General features: G+C 41.1%; 1 protein-coding gene across 4 annotated transcripts in view; it reads left to right on the top strand.

Annotated features, from left to right (window-relative positions):
• Slc9a7 (solute carrier family 9 member A7) overlaps positions 1 to 21,980 on the top strand; it is a 172,789-nt gene that overhangs the window by 44,105 nt on the left and 106,704 nt on the right. For 2 of the 4 annotated variants that reach the window (XM_075958424.1, XM_075958423.1), the window contains exons 2-4: positions 1,361 to 1,471; positions 18,849 to 19,048; positions 20,487 to 20,564. In XM_075958424.1, coding sequence (XP_075814539.1) covers positions 1,361 to 1,471; positions 18,849 to 19,048; positions 20,487 to 20,564 — 389 coding nt within the window. The remainder of the gene's footprint in view (positions 1 to 1,360; positions 1,472 to 18,848; positions 19,049 to 20,486; positions 20,565 to 21,980) is intronic. The other 2 variants (XM_075958426.1, XM_075958425.1) reach the window with 1 other exon arrangement.

Below are 21,980 nucleotides of genomic sequence, written 5' to 3'. Positions count from 1 at the left end.
CAATATCACTGAAGTTCTCATGAATTAGCCTTTGTGGTCATAGCTTCCCTGCAGGAGCTCATGTTCCCACTACTAACCTCCGTTTTAAAATCCATAGTAAAGTTTTCCCCTCCACAAACACCAACTCTGCTTCATATTGTCTGTCAATCCTGAAACTCTCTTCTCTGACCAAGTTTTATCTGGGCTCTGTCTGAAGAGAAGTCTCTGTACAGAACCCCTTAGGCGGCTGACAAAGTGATGTGACAAACACTGAGTGTTGTTCAAGTCATTGATGTGGGCATCTTATTTTTAAACTCACTGGAAGATGTGACTGTTGGCAGAAAATTGAATGACAAGGAGCTGAGTAGCTGCCTCATATTTGATGCTGTATCCTCTCTTTGTTTCCACTGAAACCTTTTTTTCTGGCCTCTAATATTTCACTGTCCTACCTGACGTCTCCTCCAACTCTCCTTGTGCTATTTTACCTCCTTTATTTTCATCTTTTCCTGCTTAGCTTCGATATTTGATCTGAAAAGGTTTTTCCCCTGTCAGAATATGAGGCCTGTGAAGAGAGAGTGCTACATTCATATTTACTGTGTATATCATTTGGGGAGGTACTGGTTGCTGGGTTGTCACTAAATAGATTATTGTCACTGTCTTCGGGAAGAAACATTACACAACTACTCTTATAAAGGAAATCATTTAATTAGGGCTCGCTTACAGGTTGAGAGGCTTAGTCCATTTTCGTCATGGTGGGGAGCCTAGTGACACACAGTACTGGAGAGGGTACTGGAGAGGCATCCCAGAGTTCTACGTCTGGATCTGCAGGTAGCAGGAGGAGCCTTGCTTGGGCTTCTGAAACCTCCAGCCCTCCCACAGGGACACACTTCCTCCCACAACGTCACATCCCCTAATCTCTCTCAAGTACTGCCACTCCCTAATGAATACTTCTTCAAATATTTGAACCTATGGAGGGTATTCCTATTTAAACCACTATAGTCACCAATCCTAGATTTCTCTATGTTCTGTTTGGAATTGTTGAATCATATGGCTTTGAAGCCAGGGAGACATTTGTCATCTCTCTGTGAGCATAAATTTTAGTTTGGAGCTGAGCAACTGAGAGGTATGTAGAAAGAAGAAACAGACACCATAATGGATGGGCCTCTGCTTTTGGTGCTGTCATATGGCCTACCCTCTCTCAACACTTCCAATTTGCATTTTTCTTACCTTATTTGGGTACCTTTATGTGGCAGAAATTCATACTGGCTCAGCGCCAGAGGGTTAGCAAGTAATCCTCCCTAGCCATGAACTCGCCACTGCGTTGTTCTTGGCCTAGCTCCGGAGGCAGCTCTCAGCCCCTAATCCATCCTTTGTGTTACAGATACCTTTTGTTGTCCGAGTGAATCTCGTCTGAGAGTTCCCCATGGATACAAAACCTATGCAAAACTTGGTTTAGAGGAACCTGGGAAAATCGTGGGACCTCATGAACCAGGTATTTGCACCTGGCGTTGTATTTTCGGAAACTTTATCCAGTTTGTTTTGTGATATGAAAATCTACTAGTTAAAGTGTAAATACAGGAAAAAATAAAGATGCCAAGAATCAAAGGGAAAGGCTTCAGCTCACCGAGACTGAGCCCCCTGAGTTCATCCTCATGTGTCTCTAGTCTTCATTTCACGGAGCCGTGTGAACACACACACCTGCACTGAGTTACACATGACACCTTTAAGAAGTGTGATTCATAGCTCTGTAATTCTCATTGTTGAGTATTTCTTTTGCTGGTGTTTTATTTCTTTATGTTTTATGGTTAATATTTTTTGTTTCTTTGGTTTGATGCTGTAAGTCTCATACTGAGGAAGATGCTAGTAGATTGTGTTTGATTTTGAGGCTTCATCATGTCATTTAGACTCTGATGTATGGCCATAGTTTGCTCCTCTGGCAACTGCCTTGGGTTCTAGCTCCTGAAAGACAAAGCAGGTAGGCCTTGGCTTGGGCACAGTACTGAGAACAAGCTGGCTGACTGGCCATTTTGCCTTAAGGGGTCCTCCTATACTACGACTGTGGATGTTACATGCAAGATGATTCTATCACTCATTAATCTGTTTCTTAATTAGCTCCAAAACAGCTTTCACATCTTGTGGGAATTAAATTCACTCAGATGGGCGTGGTCAAGGGGATCCTGCTTTGCTGCTCAGCAGTTGGGCTTTTGCTTTGTCCTCTGGCTGTCAAGGAGTCACCAGAGTCTTTAAGCTAGAGCAGTGGCGGTTCTTTCAGAGTTACAGACATTGTGGTGGTTTTGAGGTAGACTGCTAAGCAGTGTGTGATGGATGCAGAGGGATGAAAAGGCTCTGAAGAAAAGTTCCAGAGAGAAGAATGGCTGCCAATGTGCAGAACCTTGATGGTGCCTGTGAATGTAAATGAGTTTAAGAGTGACTCACAGGGAGCTGACTGTGGCAAGGACAGGGAATGGAGAAGAGAAACAATGCTGACCTGGAGGAGTAAGAGCTACCTCTAGGACCTGTTGAGTTTGAGGTGTTAAGAGAGCTGGTGAGCAGGCAATTAATTGGACAGAGGTTCAAGAGTGATGGGTGGGGCAGGGAAATCTGTGCTTACCCTCTGGTTGCTAGAATGATACCATTAAAGCGTTATACTGGTTAGGTGATGTTTATATTGGTGAGTTTCAAATTCATAAAAGTAAAGTCAATAATATAATAAATGAAACCCATGAGTTCATTACCTGTTTCATTAATCACCAACTTGTAGTCCATTTTATTTCATTTGTGCCTTCCAACCAGCTTATCCCATATATGATTTTGATCCAAATCCCTCACATTATATTATTTGATTTGTAAATATTTCCAGAAGACAAAGGATATTTTAATAATGCGGCTATAATAGATTATTAACTCTTAAAATCCATACTAATTTTGTGATACTTGTCAAATATACAGTGAGTTCATATTTCTCCAGTTAACTTTTTGTTTAGTTTGACTTAAGATCCAAATTAGGCCTTCCAATAGCATTTGGCTGATATATCTTGATTTATCATAAATCTTTTATCAATAGGATTGAGTAGGTAACTTTTTAGAATAATCTGAGACCTGTTGTCTGCACCTGAACCACAGCCATCAAATGAAAGAAAGAAAGCAGTCAGGATGTAGGATAATGGGGGACTCTTCAGCAGAGGAATGATTTTGACTCCCCACCCCTACATGGGATGGTTGGTTTTGTCAACTTGACCCGGTGAAAATTTACCTAAAAAGAGAGTCTCAATGAGGGGTTGTCTATATCAAGTTGGCTTGTGGGCATGTCTGGTGGGTATTGTCTTGATTACTTTAATTAATATGGAAGATCCAGTATAAAATTGGGTAGCACCCTTTAAGGAGGGGTAAGCCTTTAACTGTATGAGGAAAAAAATGTGAGTTGAGCATAATGGGCCTGTACATTTTATTATTCTCTATTATTGACTTTGGATGTGCTTCAGGTTCCTGTGTTGCCTTCCTTTAGTGATGGACCTGGAAGTGTAAACTGAGTAAATCTTTTCTCTCCTAAGTTGCTCTTTGTCTGGTTTTTTTTTTCTAGCAACAGAAATAAAACCAGGACATCCTGAACCATATCTTCAGGATAGCTGCTAAAGCTCTTGAACTCATATCCTGTTTCTCCTGCTGTTCATTTTCAATATTGTTGCTATGGAACCTTCTAAAAGTCAGACTTGGTTGTATGTGCTTCTTTCTTGGCCCAGCAGTCTTTGTGGTCTCTGTTTCCTGTGTGGTAAATGCTAATCTTGTGAGCCTGGCTCAAAAGGAAGGAAGCTGCCTTCCACGTGACACTTGGACCCCTCCCTTCCCTTTTCTCCCCAGCGTGAGCCAACTCAGTCCCATCTGACGTTCATTTACCAACCTGGATATTTAGCCAGGGTAATTTTCTCTGACGTCTAGTTTTCAGTCTCTTTCCTTCTCTTGTAAGGCCCAATCAAGAAGTCACTGTTTCTCTGGTTTTCTTCAACATTTTTTTTCACATGAAAGAAATATTTATTCTGTATCCTGCTGTGTCAACCTTTTGTGTCTTTTTTGTGGCATCACACTTTAATTGGCTTTATTGTAATGTAATACAAGTGGTACAGGTGTGTGTGTGTGTCTGTGTGTGCCTGTAGTGGGACTGTGTGGGGCAGGTTCTGTGTTAGCCAGCTTTTCATCTCCCTGTGAGTACAGTCCAGAACCTTCCCCTCTCAGTATGAAGGGTCCAACTATTGGGAACTACATTTTGTAGGATGAGCAACACTTTCCATTAAAGCAACTTCACTCTGTTTTGTTTTAAAGTGATTTTATCAAGTAACCTGTTGAATCGACGTAGTTTTGAGCTAAGCTGAATTAAAGGCAGTTTGTAATTATATCTTATTCTGCCTTCAGAAGCACATAAAAGGTTTTGTTGGATGTATGATATCAAGCATTTCTTGTGTCATTAATGTAACTTTGGCTCTTGACTTTGGTTGTTTCCCAGATACTAATGACTCAGGAGATAACAGCAAAAATACAGAAATCTGTCATTTATCAACAATGAAAACTAAATTAACAGGAGATAGCAATCACTGGTCATTAAAATCCCTTAATGTAAATGGACTCAACTCACCAAAAAAAAAGGCACAGGCTAAGAGATTGGATATAAAAACAGAATCCATCTCAACCTCAAAAACAGACATCGTCTAAGAGTAAAAGGTTGGGAAAAAATATACGAATCAAATGGACCTAAGAAACAAGTGGGTGTAGCTATTCTAATATCTAACAAAATAGACTTCAAACTAAAATCAGTCAAAAGAGACAAAGAAGGTCATTTCATATTAGTCACAGGAAAAATCTTTCAAGAGGAAATGTAATATATAAATAAACTGATTGCTATCTCCTGTTAATTTAGTTTTCATTGTTGGTGATGTTAATTTGTGCAGTTTTTCCCTTTTTTTGGGATTTGCTGCCATGAGACCATCAGTTGTCTGTGTTTTTGTTGGTACAGCCAACTTCCTTGGGTTGGAGCTTTCATTCTAGTATTTTGTGTAGGGCTGCGTTTGTGGCTAGGTATTCGGGAAATCTAGTTTTATCATGGGATATCTTGTTTTGTCCTTCTATGGTGATTGAAAGTTTTGCTGGGTATAGTAGTCTGGGTTGACATCCGTGGTCCCTTAATGTCCGCTTAACACTTAACCATGACCTTCTGGCTTTTATTGTCTCCAATGAAAAGTCAGGTGTAATTCTGATAGGTCTGTCTTTATATGTTACTTGGCCTTTTTCCTTTGCAGCTCTTAATATTTTTTCTTTACTCTGTATGTTTAGTGTTTGGATCATTATGTGGTGAGAGGAAATTTTTTTGGATCCAGTCTGTTTGATGTTCTGTAAGCTTCTTGTATCTTCATAGGCATGTCTTTCTTTAGGTTGGGAAAGTTTTCTTCTATGATTTTGTTAAATATATTTTCTGTGCTTTTGAGTGGAACTTCTTCTATACCTATTATTCTTAGATTTGGCCTTTTCATGGTGTCCCATATTTCCTGGATATTTTGATTCTGTCTTCCATCTCTTGTATTCTGCTGTTCATTCTTGCGTTTGTGTTTCCTGATTGTTTTCTCATGCTTTCTGTTTCTATAATTCCCTCGGCTTGTGTTTTCTTTATTGTCTCCATTTCAGTTTTCAAGTCTTGAATAGTTTCTTTCATATGTTTGATTTCTGTTTCTTGGTTTTCTTTGAGGGATTTGCTTTTGTCTTCCAATTTTTTGTTTGTCTTTTCCTCCATTTCTTTAAGGGATTTTTTTATTTCCTCTTTAAGAGTTTCAAACATTCTCTTGAAGTTATATTTTAGGTCATTTTCTTTTGCTTCATCTATATATGGTTGTTCAGGTCTTGCTGTTGTAGGTCTTTAGGTTTTATTGGTGTTGTGTTGCTCTTCCTTTTCTTCTCATCTTTTCCCCTAAAAGGTTTGGTAGGGGCTGTCTGATATTCTGTTGAATAAACTTCTAAGTGCCAAAGAATCCAAAGCTCAGATGGTTGTTTCTCGTGGTACAGCCAGTGCCACAGTTCTAGGTACCCCGTTGGTTACTCCGTGTTCCTGGAGATAGTTCAGCACTCCTTTGCTTTGCACTGCTCCCTGGGAGTTTGCTGTCTCAAGCCTACTTTGGCTTAGGTTACCGGCCTTGACCTACCTCTACAAATCCTGCTCTGGATCCCCTCCTGCAGAAGTCTCTGGCTTGGAGTTGGTCCTGCAAAGGTTTCTGGCTCCAGTCTACTGCTTGGAGTTCCCAGGCTCGGGTATGCCCAGAACCGCAGAGGACCTGGCTCAGGCTTACCCCCTCTGAGGTCCCAGACTCACACTGGGACCCTCAGAGGTTCCAGGTTCCTGCTTATTCCCTTTGATGTCCCCGACCAAAACCCGGACCCACAGAGGTCCTGGGTTAGGCCTACTCCCTCTGATGTCTCAGACTCATGCCTGTCCCTGTATTGATCTCTGGTTCCTGCCTACTCCCTCGGAGATCCTAGATTCACGCCCAGACTGGCAGAGGTCCTGGCTCTGGCCTAGTTCCTGGGAGGTCCCAGACTTGTGCCCAGATCCACAGGGGTCTTGGCTTAGGTCTACTCCCTTGAAGGTCCCAGATCCATGTGGGGACCCTCAGCGGATTCTGGCTTTGGCTCACTCACTCAGCGGTTACTCCCCTGTACCTGTTCTGGTGCCTCATCTGCCAGTGTCCCGGGACTGCACTGGCTCCTGGGACTGCATTGTGTTCTGAAGGTTAGAAGGTCAAGATGCCAGCATAGCCAGCTCACTTTTAAGGACCCTTTCTCTTCCACATTATCGCTGTTATGATTTGAATAATGTTCAACCTGGTAAAATGGTTAGGGTGTCTATGGTAGAAAGAGGGTTCCAGGAATAGGTTCAGAGGAAAGGTGGTTTGTTTTGAAATGTAGTTGATATTTAGATGAAGAATCTTTTTTTCCAGACAGGGATCATTCTTCTGCCTTAGCCTCCTGTGTTCTGGAATTACAGATGTGTGTCACCATGTTCAGCTTGTGTGTGTGTTTAATATGTTTAATCATATGAACGTCTATCTTGAGTTTAGTCAGATGTTCATGGTTTTAGCTGTTGAAGAAGAGAACTAACAATGTGCAGATTTTCTGTTGTACTCTCTGCAAACCTAGCCAGCTACCCATGGGAAGGAAATGTCATAGACCCTAGAGAAATACCTACTACTGACACTTTCCTAAGCCAGTATAATTTCTTGACTACACACTAAGTACATATCCTGATATCCACAAGTGAATATAGCTCTCATCCCTCATCAAAGAAGAGTCTTTTTGCAACAGAAGCAGACCATTATAGAAAGTCACAGCTGGTGAAAATATAGGAATCAACTGACTGTGTGCTGCTCAGTCCCAGTTGATATATCTACAATGTAACTCCTGCACCTAAAGCTCAGGGAACATTGCAGAAGATGGGGAAGGAAAGACCATATGAGCCAGAGGACCATGAAGTCTACTGTGATATGATGTCATTTAGCTATAAGAGGAAACTACAACCATGAAATCTCAACAACATGATTGCCTAAACAACTCCAACAGTAGTTAACATCCCAACTTAAATGGGGGTAATCTCACAGGGCCCCATGTTGATGAAGAGCTATAAGCAATTAACAGCTGCTGAGAGGGGAAGAATTACCCTTCCCTAGGGATAAGCCCATTGATTGAGTATCCAGTGGACAAAAGAATTATTAGGAGCTACATTTTTCTACACCCCAAATATTGAACCCCATTTTTTGGTGCTGGAGATTGAATCGAAGGCCTTGCCCATGCTTAGCATTCCCTGTATCTATGAGATGTATAGCTACAGCATCTGGCCTTTTGTAATATGAGTTCTGTATATTGCACAAAAAAGTGAGATGGGTTTACAGAAATTTCTTTATTTTGGTAATTATTGAGAAGGTGTCTTAGTTAGGTTTCTATAGCTAAGTTAAAGATCATGACCATAAGCAACTTTGGGGGAAGGAAAGGGTTTGTTTGGATTACAGATTACAGTCTTTTATGAAGGGAAGTCAAAGCAAGAACTCAAGGCAGGAACTGAAGGAGAGACCACGTAGGAATTCTGCTTACTGCTTGCTCCTCAGGTTCATGTTCTTCTACCTTCTATTTAGGACAACCTGCCTAGGGATAGCACCACCCACAGTGGATTGGGCCCTCCCACATCAATCCTTAATCAAGGTATGTCCTGGAGACTTGCCTACAGGCTAATCTGATGGAGGCATTTTATCAGCTGAGGTTCCCTCTTCCCAGAGTGACTCTGGTTTGTATCAAGTTGCTAAAAATCTAATCAGGTTGAAGGGTATATATGTATTGTTTCTCAGTACTTAAAAAGTCAAACCTTAAACCTTAAAATGGCTAGCTGATAGCTATAGGAGGCCCATCCTTTTCTAAAGAGAAACAGGGGAGGATGGGAGAGGGGAAAAGGTGAGGTGGGTGGGAGGTACTGGGAAGGGAGGAGGGAGAGGAAGCTGTGGTCAGGATGTAAGAATGAAAAAATAAAGAAAAGAAAGCAAAGGTTCTCATTTCTAAATGTGCATATTACTGGACTAAAAATCAAAACAAACAAAACCCCAAACTTACAACCCAGACCAAAAGATCAAAAGCTATACGGAAGACCTTGGGGCCTGTATTCCAGCTGATTCCCCAGGCGGCTCTGAATACCACAGCTTAAGACAGCATTTTTTTAAATGTGATGCATATCTTGTATATCTCTTGTAATTGTGATATGAGATCTGGATAAAATAAATGTGGGGATATTATAGCTATTCCTTAGGTGTGTAGTAAACAAAAGCAGAGGACTTCTCAGTGAGTGAGCAGTTAAGGATTTATGGCTCTGTTCATGTTGGGCTTCAGAACTGATGCTTTAATGCCAAGACTGAATCTCATGCAATTCTGAAATATCAACTGAATTTAAGGGAACTGAACAGTTTGCAGAAATTGTGTAATAAAACCAATGGTGTGTGACTCTTATTATCAGGTTAAACCTTTAAAAAATAGAATGGACAATTATTCACCACTTAATTGGGATTTTTTTGTATTGAGTATTTTTTTTAATTTTTCAATATATTTTGATCATATTCTTTCTCTTTTCTCAACTCATCCCAGATCTTCCCCACCTCCCTACCCACCCAACTTACTCTTTCTAATAACTCTTAAATGGGAATTTTCAACAATGACATTATTGGTTTCATGCAGCCCATCTTCCTTATAGCCTTTAATTCTGTGGGTTTCTATTATGCATGCATATATGGTCATCATATAGGTGTGTGCACACGTACATGTGGGAGCATATGGAGACATCAGAGGTGCTTGTCGGATGTATTTCTCAATTGCTCTCCACCTTTGAGATAGAGTCTCACTGGACCTGGAGCTCATCAGTTGCTAGGCTGGCTGTATGGCCAGTGAGCTCCAAGGATCCAGCTGACTCTGCTTTTGTTCTCCCCTGCCTCCGTGCTGGTATTGCAGACATGTGCTGCTGTATCTGGCTTTTTTTAAAATAAATTTATTTATTTATTAAAGATTTCTGTCTCTTCCCCGCCACCGCCTCCCATTTCCCTCCCCCTCCCCCAGCCAAGCCCCCCTCCCTCGTCAGCCCAAAGAGCAATCAGGGTTCCCTGCCCTGTGGGAAGTCCAAGGACCACCCACCTCCATCCAGGTCTAGTAAGGTGAACATCCAAACTGCCTAGGCTCCCCCAAAGCCAGTACGTGCAGTAGGATCAAAAACCCATTGCCATTGTTCTTGAGTTCTCAGTAGTCCTCATTGTCCGCTATGTTCAGCTAGTCCGGTTTTATCCCAGGCTTTTTCAGACCCAGGACAGCTGGCCTTAGTGGGTTCCCGATAGAACATCCCCTGTAAAGCAGTGTGGCGGTTTCTCAGGAAATTCGGGATCAACCTACCCCTGGACCCAGCAATACCACTCTTGGGAATATACCCAAGAGAGGCCTATCATACAACAAAAGTATATGCTCAACTATGTTCATAGCAGCATTGTTTGTAATAGCCAGAACCTGGAAACAACCTAGATGTATCTGGCTTTTATATGAATGCTGGGGAGTCTAAAATCAGGTCCTCATGCTTGCACAGCAAGCACTTTACTGACTGAACCATCTCTGCAGCCCTACAGTCCTTTATTTCTTCTATAGAGAACAATCTTACTTACTGTAGGGAAACTGGTAGAGTTGCTTATTTTCTGTTTGTTTACCAAGCTAGAGTGCTGCATGCTGATGCATCATATGGCTATATCGTTTTATTACTGACTTTTGCCTACTTGTATGTCTGTGTAAGGGTGTCAGGTCCCCTGAAACTCGAATTACAGACAGTTGTGAGCTTCCATGTGGGTGATGGGAACTGAATCCGGGTCCTCTGGAAGAACAGTCACTGCTCTTAACCACTGAGCCATCTCTCCAGCCCTATTACTGACTTTCTGTTTTGATAAATCCATGGGACAATTTTCTAAAATAAATATCAGCATTTATAGAGAATTATGCTTACTCTCAAAATACTTCTCTGGTCAAAACTTTTTAGAATGGTAAATTCTTATACAAATGTTCATTTTACTGACACTCATGAAGCAGGTGGTCAAATAAATTATGGCACCTGTCTCCTACATTGGACAGGGTGACGTCAATAAGAGATAGCCGTATAGCTGCTTCTCTGGAGTAGATTTCCTACTCTGCTCCAGCCCACACATCCACTCCCTTCCAGATCCCTGATTCTCTATATGTGGTATTTTTTATAGCAACTGTGATAATGTAAGGGAAGTGATTCATCCAAAAGACTTGTAGAAAAGCAGCACCTGGGCAGCAGTTGGTACTTTGCACTCATTCTTCCAACAGCCAGATCTTAGGAGGGAATAGTGGAGGCACCTTGCTTTGTATGGCAACTGAGGTGTAAGTGATGGGACACACCCAGGACTCCTGTGAAGCCCACAAAATTCTCCTTTCTGCTGCTTGGTAGAGCATGTTGTTAGGGTGGGTGATCCATAGCAACAAAATTGAACAAAACTCTTAAAAATAACTATTTAAAATATATAAGAATGGACAAATAGTCAATAACAAATTGGGGAACATGTATTAAAACTGCTGAACATTAACAAGGACAATGGTCGCCTGTGGCTTTTAGCCTAGAGATGACCTCCATCTCTCCAGATACGTGTTCAAAAGACTTACTTTAGGCAGGTAGAGGAGCCTGTGATGACTCTCAGTTACTGCTCCCCGCCCAGCCCATATCAGTGATTAGCACAGCTGTATAAGTAGCAGAGTGAGTAGAAGCCATTGAAGAGAACCATAGCAATGCATTCTCAAAGCCAAAGTCCTGCCAACCACCCCTAACCCTGAAAAGTGATGATTACTGCTAAAATCTATTGGGTTCTTTTTTGTCAAATTTGATGTGTGGGTTGAGCATTCCTCAACTGAAACCTAAAATCCAGGATCTTTTGAGTTCTGATATGACAAGTAAAAAAGATTTGTATTTTGGAGCATAGTAAATTTTGGATTCCAGATTAGGGATACTCAATTTGATAAAGTCTGTGCGAGAATCCCAATCAAATGACTCTGAAATCAGAAACACCTCTAGTCCCTCCATTTCAGGTAGCACATTCTCAAGCAATAGTTATTTCTCCTCTTTTGTGTAAGTGTAGACATGTGTGCATGGTGTGCAATGGATGCCAGATGGCAACCTAGGGTATAGTTCTTTGGCAAGGTCTCTTGTTCGTTGCCATGTATGCCTGATTCGCTGGCCTGTTAGCTTCTTGGGATTTTCCTTATCTCTTGCCACCTCATTGTAAGAACACTGGATATCACTATTTTCAAATGCTTTGTGATTTGATGCTTTCTTTTCTTATTATGTCAAATGAAGCTTTAGAACTCAGAATCCTTATTATACACTACACAGTAACATGGTGGTGGCCAAATCACTACCATGTGATGGTGATCCTTTACCCTCAGTAGCATGCATAAGTGATGTTCTCATTGAGTAGAGAACAGTACATTCATGTACCGGCCCTTCTTGCCTTTGATAAAGTCCTTTTTTTTTCGAGGCAGGATTTCTTGATGTAGATTTGCAGCCTGTCCTGGAATTCCCTCTTTAGACCAGGCTGGCCTCGAACTCACAGATATCCACCTGTCTCTGTCTCCAAGTGCTGGGATTAAAGGCGTGTCCCACCACTGCCAACCCAGCTAATAAAGTCTTATTAATATTGGCATTTTTATAATGCAGCTGGTGGATGATTGTCTAGAATTACATCTCTCCCATGTCTACTTGTTCAACCATTCTCTCAACAGCCTCAGTTACGAAAGAGAAACTGACTCCACACCAATGGGGGTTGGCATCTTTATGACCCTCTGGAATTTGCAGTCACACTTGGCTCATATTCCTTTCTCATTCTACCAAAGTTCAGATGAGCACATATATAAAATATCCATTCATATATAGATATGCATATATAGATGTATATACATGTTCACGTCCTTTGGCTATATCTTAAAATTGGAAGAGCTGCCAGTTATATACTGTAGATAGAGTTGGGAAGTAGGTTTGTTCATACCCACAAGTTAGTCTTGAATTTTTATACTTTCGAGTTCACCGTTTGCTTTCAGCCACATAAAATGTCAAAGTAATTCCATCTCCATTTTCTTTCTGTAAAATTTGAAATTAAATTATTTCCTGAAGTTAGTCATATGCCTGTGAAATCAGTGACCATCCATTCCTCAGCTGGTGTCTGCTGTGACTCTTTTTTCACAGACATTTATTTTTTCTGTAATCTGGAGCACTGTGCTGTTGAGCCAGTGTGATCAGTGCCTCTGTGGCTCTCTGCATTGGTTTTCTTTTTTTTTTTTTTTTTTTGGTGTATGTACTGAACTTTTTGAGCTTTAAGTAGAATTCCTTACATGTTTTTACTCTTTGCAGTTAAGGTCTTTTCAGAGTTTTATATCAGAGGATGTCTTCAGATCTAGCACATGAACTAGGGTGTTCATGTTGTCTCCAGATTTTTAAAAAATAATTAATTCAAACATAAAGCAACAACAAAAAGCCCTCTGCAGTCCTGATATGCTGCTTTTTTGTCAATCAGAAAATGCTCATTGTGAACTTCATATCATGGCCTGGAGTGTGATGGTAGTAACTAGATATCTGAACTGAGGGTCACTCAGCGTATACTCTGCGGCTGGGTTAGGTCAAGCTCTGAGCATGGGGCTAACCACTTGCTGTACTTGGTTATGCTGCTGTTTAAACAGAGTGTCATTTCTCTCGCTGTCTCCCTTTATTTGTATGGGTGCATTGGGCCCAGAGCACAGACGAGAAGATTTTCTAACTTTAAGCACCAGTATTCAACATCTACTAATGAATCTAGACGTTTCCTGGAATAAAAGAATTCGTATACAATTGTATGCCTCTTATTTAAAGATTTATTTTATATATATATATATGTGTGTGTGTGTGTGTGTGTGTGTGTGTGTGTGTGCTTGTGTGTGTGCATATACATCGGTGTGTGTGACATGTGTGTAAGTACTTGTGAACGCCAGAAGAGGAGGCCGCTAAATACTCTGGAGTTGCAGTTATAGGCAGTTGTGAGCTGCCTGAAGACAATATGGGTTCCAGGAGTAGTTCTTGGATCCTCTGCAAGAGTAGAATGTGCTCTTAATCACGTGGCCATCTCTCTAGCCCCTAAACCTCTTTCTTTCTCAGTATTCATTGTGAGGACCTAGAAGAGAGCAGTTTACTTCTTCATTAGCTCAGCTGAGGAGGTTGATAAACTCGAGAAGCAGTGACGAATGTAAAGCAAATTTTAATATAAGCAGTTTTTGTAAATACTATGTTTTGGTTTTTCTTTTCTTTATGAACCTGTTTAGTATAAACTGTGTGACAGGCTACTTTTTTTTTTAAACAACAGCAACTAATTTCTTTCTTTCCCAAGACTGCACTAAGTATAGGATAGAGAAGGGATGTGTAGTATTCCTATCAACACAATCTTAATCCTACTCTTTGGGATATTAACCTAGTCTTACACTACAGGGACATTCACATCATTATTAGCTTAGTTTTTTTTGATTTTTACTGACAATCTTTATTCAAATTCAGCTGATTAAAAGTATTTATTGGGCATCTGCTGTTTGATTGTTACATAAATATATTCTTTTTTTTGGAGGTTGTCTGGGTTGTACTTTTTATTGCAAAATATCACCCTATTGACCCAAAAAGGCTTCCACTTGAAGCAGAGGCTCATAACACTTGGCATAATTTTGCTGCTCCTCAATTTCTCCTTTAAGGAGAGTTATTTTCCTGCCCACTTCCCCTTCCTCCTTTGAAGCTCAGCCCCTTATGGGAGCTCCCAGTCAGCGTTGATTTCCAGCATGAAAGGTACTGTTTGGTCTCTGCTCACTGCAGAGACGGCTAATACATCTTTTTAAGGCAATATAGACCATGGTGTATCATGATAAATGCTGAAGAGCTGTCAACTGCTTTGTCAAGTAAAACGTCATCAGAACATGACTGGCTAACCAAGGACTGAAATGAGACTAAAAGACACTCTAAAGATGTGGACAGTAAAGCCCTGAGAGCACCCAGCAGTCCCCACCCTCTGCCCGCCCTGCTGCCAGCTGCCTTGGAAGGAAGTACTGTTGCTGCAGCTAATCTTAGTCATTATCAACATGACCTCAACTATGAGTAATAAGACCGAGACACTCAGCCTGGCACCATGGGCACAAACTGTCACTGTCATGGAGGTTTAAAAACCACAAGATGCTTCTATATAAGAAGCATATGCTTCTGGGATGTGGCTCAGTGGGCAAAGCAAGTGTGAAGATCTAAGTTCAAATCCCCAGAACCCACATGAAAGCTGATCGTGGTGGTATATCTGTAATCCCATTGCTTCTAGAGATGAGCGGTGGAGAGAACAGGTTTCCCAGAAGCTTACAGGCCAACTAGCCTGGTGAATGCAGCAACAAAAAGAAAGGTCCCATCTCAAACAAAGTAGAAGGCAAGGACTGACACCCAAAGTTGTTCTCTGATCTCCACGCATATCTCCTGAATTCTCATTCATTCTCCCTCTCTCCCTTTCTCCCTCTCTCTCCCTCCCGCCCCCTCTCACACACACAGATATATGGTTTCACCCACAGGATACTAATAGATGTAACTTGTTCACGAGATTGTCACCGAGAAGAATAACTCCCAAGGAACATCCTTACAACAAAGAAGATAGAACATTTGTGGAGTTGTGTGTTGTTAAAGGAGAAAAGGGTGCACAGGCAGCAGGCAGCAGGCAGCAGGCAGCAATGATACAGGACCTGGTGGGGTTCTAATGTTGGGATGTAAATAACACATGGTAACCATGAGAGATATCATCTGTGCCATGGGACCTTCCACACAGTCATCAGAAGAATGAGCAGAATAATGTAAATGGGGCTAATGACTTTTCTTCACTTTAGATAGGGCTCTGATAAAAGCCAAAGAAATAATTCGACTGGTGTAGCTTAGTGAGCCAGTGAGTTTAATTGGGGTTATTTATAGGATCCTGAATGAAAGGCTTCCCTATATAAGCATGGGCAACTTAGAGACAGCTGCACCGGTGATGAAGAGCCCTTCCCTTCCAGAAAGTAACTTATTTTTGACCTAATCTTGTGAGGGTCTTGTATGAGTAATCACAGCTGCTCTGATTTCAAGATGACGATTTCCATATCACACCTAGAGGACAGATTTCACAGCAAAGGGGTGGTTCACTGCCCCGAGGACTGACTAGGAAACACTCGGACTGACTACTACACATGACATACTTTCTTCCTGCTCCATTCATAGGAGCCCTAAGTAGTTATCAGAGTTCTCAAAGCCTCCTATGAGGGAGAATTGATAGAAACTGACAATTTATCCTACCTTCCTTGCTGGAACAGGAATAAAGATCAAGGAAATAAAAAGATGTGAGCAACAGCCACCTTTCTGTAGGTAGCTCACAACTTTACTTCCCAGCATAGAAACCCAGAAAGCCTGAAGCAAGATAGCCATGACAGTGCCAGCTGGGAACATGCTCCCAAGGATGAGCAACTTCTGGCTAGCCATCTCTGCCATCATCTGATTTATCACCGGATGTGAAGAAATGAATGGAAATTCATCTAATCTGAACAGAGAATTCTCAACAGAAGAAGTTCAAATGGCCAAAAGACACTTAAGGTCATGCTCAACCTCCTTAGCGATCAGGGAAATGCAAATCAAAACAACTTTGAGATATCATCTTACACCTGTCAGAATGGCTAAAATCAAAAACACCAATGATAGCCTTTGCTGGAGAGGCTGTGGAGGAAGTGGTACCCTCATCCATTGCTGGTGGGAATGCAAACTTGTGCAACCACTTTGGAAATCAGTGTGGTGGTTTCTCAGGAAATTCGGGATCAACCTACCCCAGGACCCAGCAATACCACTCTTGGGAATATACCCAAGAGATGCCCAATCATATGACAAGGGCATTTGTTCAACTGTGTTCATAGCAGCATTATTTGTAATAGCCAGAACCTGGAAACAACCTAGATGCCCTTCAATGGAAGAATGGATGAAGAAAGTGTGGAATATATACATGTTAGAGTACTACTCAGCAGTAAAAAACAGTGACTTCTCGAATTTTGCATGCAAATGGATGGAAATAGAAAATACTATCCTGAGTGAGGTAACCCAGACCCAAAAAGATGAACATGGGATGTACTCACTCATAATTGGGTTCTAGCCATAAATAAAGGTCAGTGAGTCTATAATTTGATATCCTAAAGAAGCTAAATAAGAAGGTGAACCCAAAGAAAAACATAGCTATCCTCCTGGTTATGGGAAGTAGACAAGATTGCCAGGCAAAAAATTGGGATCTTGGGGGTGGGGTGGGATGGGGGTAAGGGGAGATGGAGAGAGAAAAGTGGGAAGGGTAGGATGGGGGACTTGGGGAAACGGGATGATTGGGATAAAGGAAGGTTGGATAGGGGAGCAGGGAAGCACATATCTTAATTAAGGGAGCCATCTTAGGGTTGGCAAGAGACTTGGACCTAGAGGGGCTCCCAGGTGCCCAAGGCGAGGTCCCCAGTTAGTTCCTGGGGCAGCTGAGGATAGGGAACCTGAAATGACCCTATCCTATAGCAATACTGATGAATATCTTGCATATCACCATAGAACCTTCATCTGGTGATGGATGGAGATAGAGACAGAGACCCACATTGGAGCACTGGACTGAGCTCCCAAGGTCCCAATGAGGAGCAGAAGGAGGGAGAAGATGAGCAAGGAAATCAGGACCACGAGGGGTACACCCACCCACTGAGACAGTGGGGCTGATCTATTGGGAGCTCACCAAGGCCAGCTGGACTGTGACTGAAAAAGCATGGGATAAAACCGGACTCTCTAAACATGGCGGACAATGAGGGCTGATGAGAAGCCAAGGACAATGGCACGGGGTTTTGATCCTACTTCATGTTCTGGCTTTGTGGGAGCCTAGTCTGTTTGGATGCTCACCTTCCTAGACCAAGATGGAGGGGGAAGGACCTTGGACTTTCCACAGGGCAGGGAACCCTGACTGCTCTTTGGACTGGAGAGGGAGGGGGAGAGGAGTGGGGGGAGGGGGAGAGGAGTCGGGGGAGGGGGAGAGGAGTGGGAGGCTGGGAGGAGGCGGAAATTTTTTTTCAATAAAAAAAATAAAAAATTAAAAAAAATCACGAAACAAAACAAAACAAAAAAAAGAAGTCCATTACCAAGGGACTGGTTTTGCTTAATAATAATTATTGGATAAAATAAAAGAAAAACCCAGAAAAAAAGAAGACTGGCACTGCTGGTTCACCAGGTAACTTGAAGCATCTGCATTATGGAACCTTTGTTTTCTTTAAATATCTCTTTTGGTAATGAGAAATATACTTTTTAAGATTAAGTCTGCCTTTTCTTATACCTTTAAGGTTATTTCACAGGTGGTCAGGATGAGATTATTAAGAACATCATTTTAAATGTGTAGCCTCAAGAAGCAGCTCCCTGGCCCCTGGATCATGACTGCTTAAGTTTACACTACAGTATTTAGCCTCCTAGTGGGTATAGTTACTTTCTCCATGATATTCAGTGCTTGGAATGATATAAGAAAAACCATTTTGTTTCCCCTCTTCTACCTCTGGTGTGTGGCAAAGCATGTTCCATTTATAGCAACTAAAAATTCCAGTGGCTTGGTCCACCCTAGCAGATGACAGCTGGGCTGGTTTGAGGGATGCACTGGGGAAAAAAAGGCTCAGTAGTTCTTCCTCATTCTGAAAATATTACACTGTTTCTCCACCTCATCCTTCTCTACTAAAAGCCTCAGAAATACGACATGAAGCACAAGCAGGTATTAATTCTGTTCATGGGGTCATATTAACCACTAAACTGTTTAATCCTTCTCGTGACTGAGGGACTTACATCAACAGTGGCGTCACTTCCATACTTTCTGTTCTGCCACATGACTGGCCTTTTCAGAGTTCAACAATGTTTTTTATTAGTGTTTAAAACTCTAGAATAGGCAATCTGGAAATCTCAGCATCTGCCCAGAGGAGGTAGATGGAGAAGAGGAAGAGAGAAAGCTATGTCTTTTTAAGTTAGGCATGGAGGTTGGGCAAGCAAGCACATGGCAAAAGGGAGGTAGCTTCAGAGTAAAAAAGAATCCCGGAGAAAGCATACTGAGACTCTGGCCAGGATCTGAAAGAGAGAAACCAAAAGGGAAAATGACTTTTCTGAACTATTCAGAAGACTGGGCAGGTTTAACTCAGCTGCACAGCTGCACCTCTGCAAATGATTGGACAGTTAACCAGGACTGATTCTTTTTCTATGTGTCACCCTATTTCAGGGCTCATTGTTGGAGTGATCCTGAGGTATGGCACCCCTGCTACCAGCGGACATGACAAGTCACTCAGCTGTACTCAGGAAGATAGAGCCTTTAGCACCTTATTAGTGAATGTCAGTGGCAAGTTCTTTGAATACACTTTGAAAGGAGAAATCAGCCCTGGCAAGATCAATAGCGTGGAGCAGAATGACATGCTGCGGAAGGTGAGCTGGGACAAAGTTCCAGATTCCCTGGCTTCATCTTGACCTGTAGGAGAAAAACCCCTTCTAACTGCTGGAACTTCAGTCACATTCCTGGCTCACTGTTTTCTAGGGTAGCTTCCGTGTCAGGATGAGGAGAAGGAAGAGCCAGATTGGAACTTTGTCCCTTCAGCTTTCTGACCTTAACTAGCTAGGGTCTGTAGATGTGGGCTGCTGCTTATGCAACATGTTTGTACATCCTGCGTGCCTGTTTTCTCTTAACCTTGCTGTGCCTTAGAAAGGAGGCTATCTTTCTTAAAATAATATTAATTTCCCTTTTAGCTTAGTCAGTATTCTGAACTGTAATTCTTAATTCTTCCTGGCTCTCTTTACATAGTCTGAAAATATTTGACTGCTTGAACTTATTAGTGACTGATGCCAAAGACTTACCTAATCTTCAAAGGGAGACAGGCTTGTTTTAGGGAGAATTTAGGTGCAAGCACTGTTTTTCAATTTTAAAAAATCCATTTTTTTTCTTTTGAGAAAGCCTCTTAAAATGTAGCTCAGGCTGATCTCAAAATCAGTCTTCCTGCCTCAGCCTCCGGAGTGCTAGAATTATAGGCATTCTTCACTATGCCTAGCTTCAACATTGTTTTTCATTTGATTATGGAGTAGCAAAAATGCTTCAAAAAAGATTATAAGCCTCTCATGTAAGTGATTTCCAGGATAGACAAGAAATCAATATTAAAAGATTTATTCATGTGGGTAGATTAATTGACTTTTATTTCAGTTAATTATTTTAAATATTTAGCCTACCCTTTCTCCCTCCTAAAAAGGTTAGCATGTTTGGAAATGCTTAGTTTCTTTGGCTGTACTATGATTAGCGCTGTAGGTGTTTCAGTGTGAATTCCTTATATCAACAACTGATTTCAGTCTCTGTAGAGTTACTGAACTTCTGTTGATGATCAGGAAGCTACTGACCTCACTGATAACTTTGTCTAGGCCACATGAAGGATTTCAGAAGACTGTTTCCTCAAAAGAGACTTAAATGTAGTAGAATTGTATCTAGAAAAGAGCGCATTAATAGTCTGGAAGTTAATGAAGACTCAATTGCAATTAAACCTTCATGAATATGTGATAAAAATCAAGATGTTTTTCTTTTCTGTTGAAAAACATTGGCAGCAGCTTTCTGTGAGTTCCTGAAATTGCCTCAAACTGTTAGGACTTAATATGTATTAAGATAGAACACTGGATTCTTATTCAGAAGTGCTGGGGGAGGGAGAGATAGAGAGGAAGAACACACCAGTCAATAGGGAAATTGCGGCTTCACTGCTGTAATGATTTAACACATTGGTGGCTTTTGTTTTAATCAGGCACTTTAGTCAATGGCTTTCAATATTTAATAAATATTTTCAGTTTATCTTAATCTAAATTTTGACTTTTTTTCTTTTTAAAATTTCAGGTAACATTTGATCCAGAGGTATTTTTCAACATTCTGCTGCCTCCAATTATTTTCCATGCTGGATACAGTTTAAAGAAGGTATGACCATTTTGCCAGTAATTTCTTAAGAGTCTCAGTGTTAATTGACCTAAATAATTTTCTAGTGTTTCCCCTTAAACTCTCAGATTTCTGTGCTCTGTACCCACTCAGAGATCATAGGTGGCTTCATCATCTGTGATTCATCTGTTTTAAAATCTAGAGCTCTTTCATACCACCAGGAATATAACATGATATAGCCACTTTGGCAAGCAAGGTGATAGTTTCTTGTAAAACTGAAGTCCAAGTTGTCTTAAGGGAACAGCTTCACTGCTGAGGATTTCTTGAAGAGAAAGTAAACTTACATTCACACAAAACTTATGCTGCATTCTTCATACTATCTTATTTGTAATACAAAACCAAAAAAAAAAACAACTAAAATGCCTTCCTGTGGGTAATGGTTAATTAAACTGTAGTAGATCCATGCCATAGAAAAACCTTCAGCGATCACATGGAAAAAATGTTTGCTGTATAATCTGGATAGATTTATAAGGCATTCTGCTGAGTCAGAAAATCCACATTCAAGGTTATATGCTGTATTACTTTATGTAGCATCACAGGAATGACAGAATTATAGAACTACAGAACAAGTTTGTGGTTGCTTGGGATTAGGGATGATGGTAAAGTAGAGTTTGCGGAGAGAGATCACAAGGGATATTTTTGTAGTCATGGAATATTTCTTGATTGTCCAAGGATGGGGTGCAGAGCCTTTCATACATGCTAGATGAGTGTGATGCTCCAGGTCAGTTCTGTATCTTGACTGTGGCAGTAGTTATACAATCTGCACATCTGATAAAATTATACTGATATTGTACTAATGATAGTTTCCTGGGTTTAGAATCTTTCCTATAGTTGCATATGTTACCATCAGTGTAGGAAAGTGGATGAAGGGTACACAAACCCTTTCTATACTGTCTTTGCAACTTCAGTGAATCCATTGTTAGTTCATAAGTAAAAAAATGTTTTAAAGAACCTGACTATCCCCCTTATTGAGGATCACTGTACTTGACAGCATCTTAAACCTAAACTACTGTTTATTTGAAAAACCAAGTATGTTTACAAAACATAGGTAGATCTTTCTTTCTCTCTTCCCCCATCCCTCTCTCCCTCTATCCCCCCTCTCTCTTTCTCATTGTGGGAGTATTGTGTGAAGATTACCTCCCCAAAGGCCTTCCTAGGGTAATAGCCCATTTCAACTCTAAAGGAAGACTTGAGACAAACCTTCCAGGTCCAGAGAAGAGAGATCTTGGCTGACAGTAAACATAACATCTTTATGAACCTGAAAATAACTTCTAAATGAGGAAACTTTGGATAGATTAATTGGGAAAACTGTATTAGGAACATAAGAGAGGGTATCACTATAGAATATTCCGACATTCAGCTGATAATAAAGGAGTACTCAGAACAGTTTTGTGCCAG

Source organism: Microtus pennsylvanicus, chromosome X (assembly GCF_037038515.1).
Source record: "Microtus pennsylvanicus isolate mMicPen1 chromosome X, mMicPen1.hap1, whole genome shotgun sequence".
Lineage (NCBI taxonomy): Eukaryota > Metazoa > Chordata > Mammalia > Rodentia > Cricetidae > Microtus > Microtus pennsylvanicus.
This window is presented reverse-complemented; position numbering and strand designations above follow the sequence as displayed.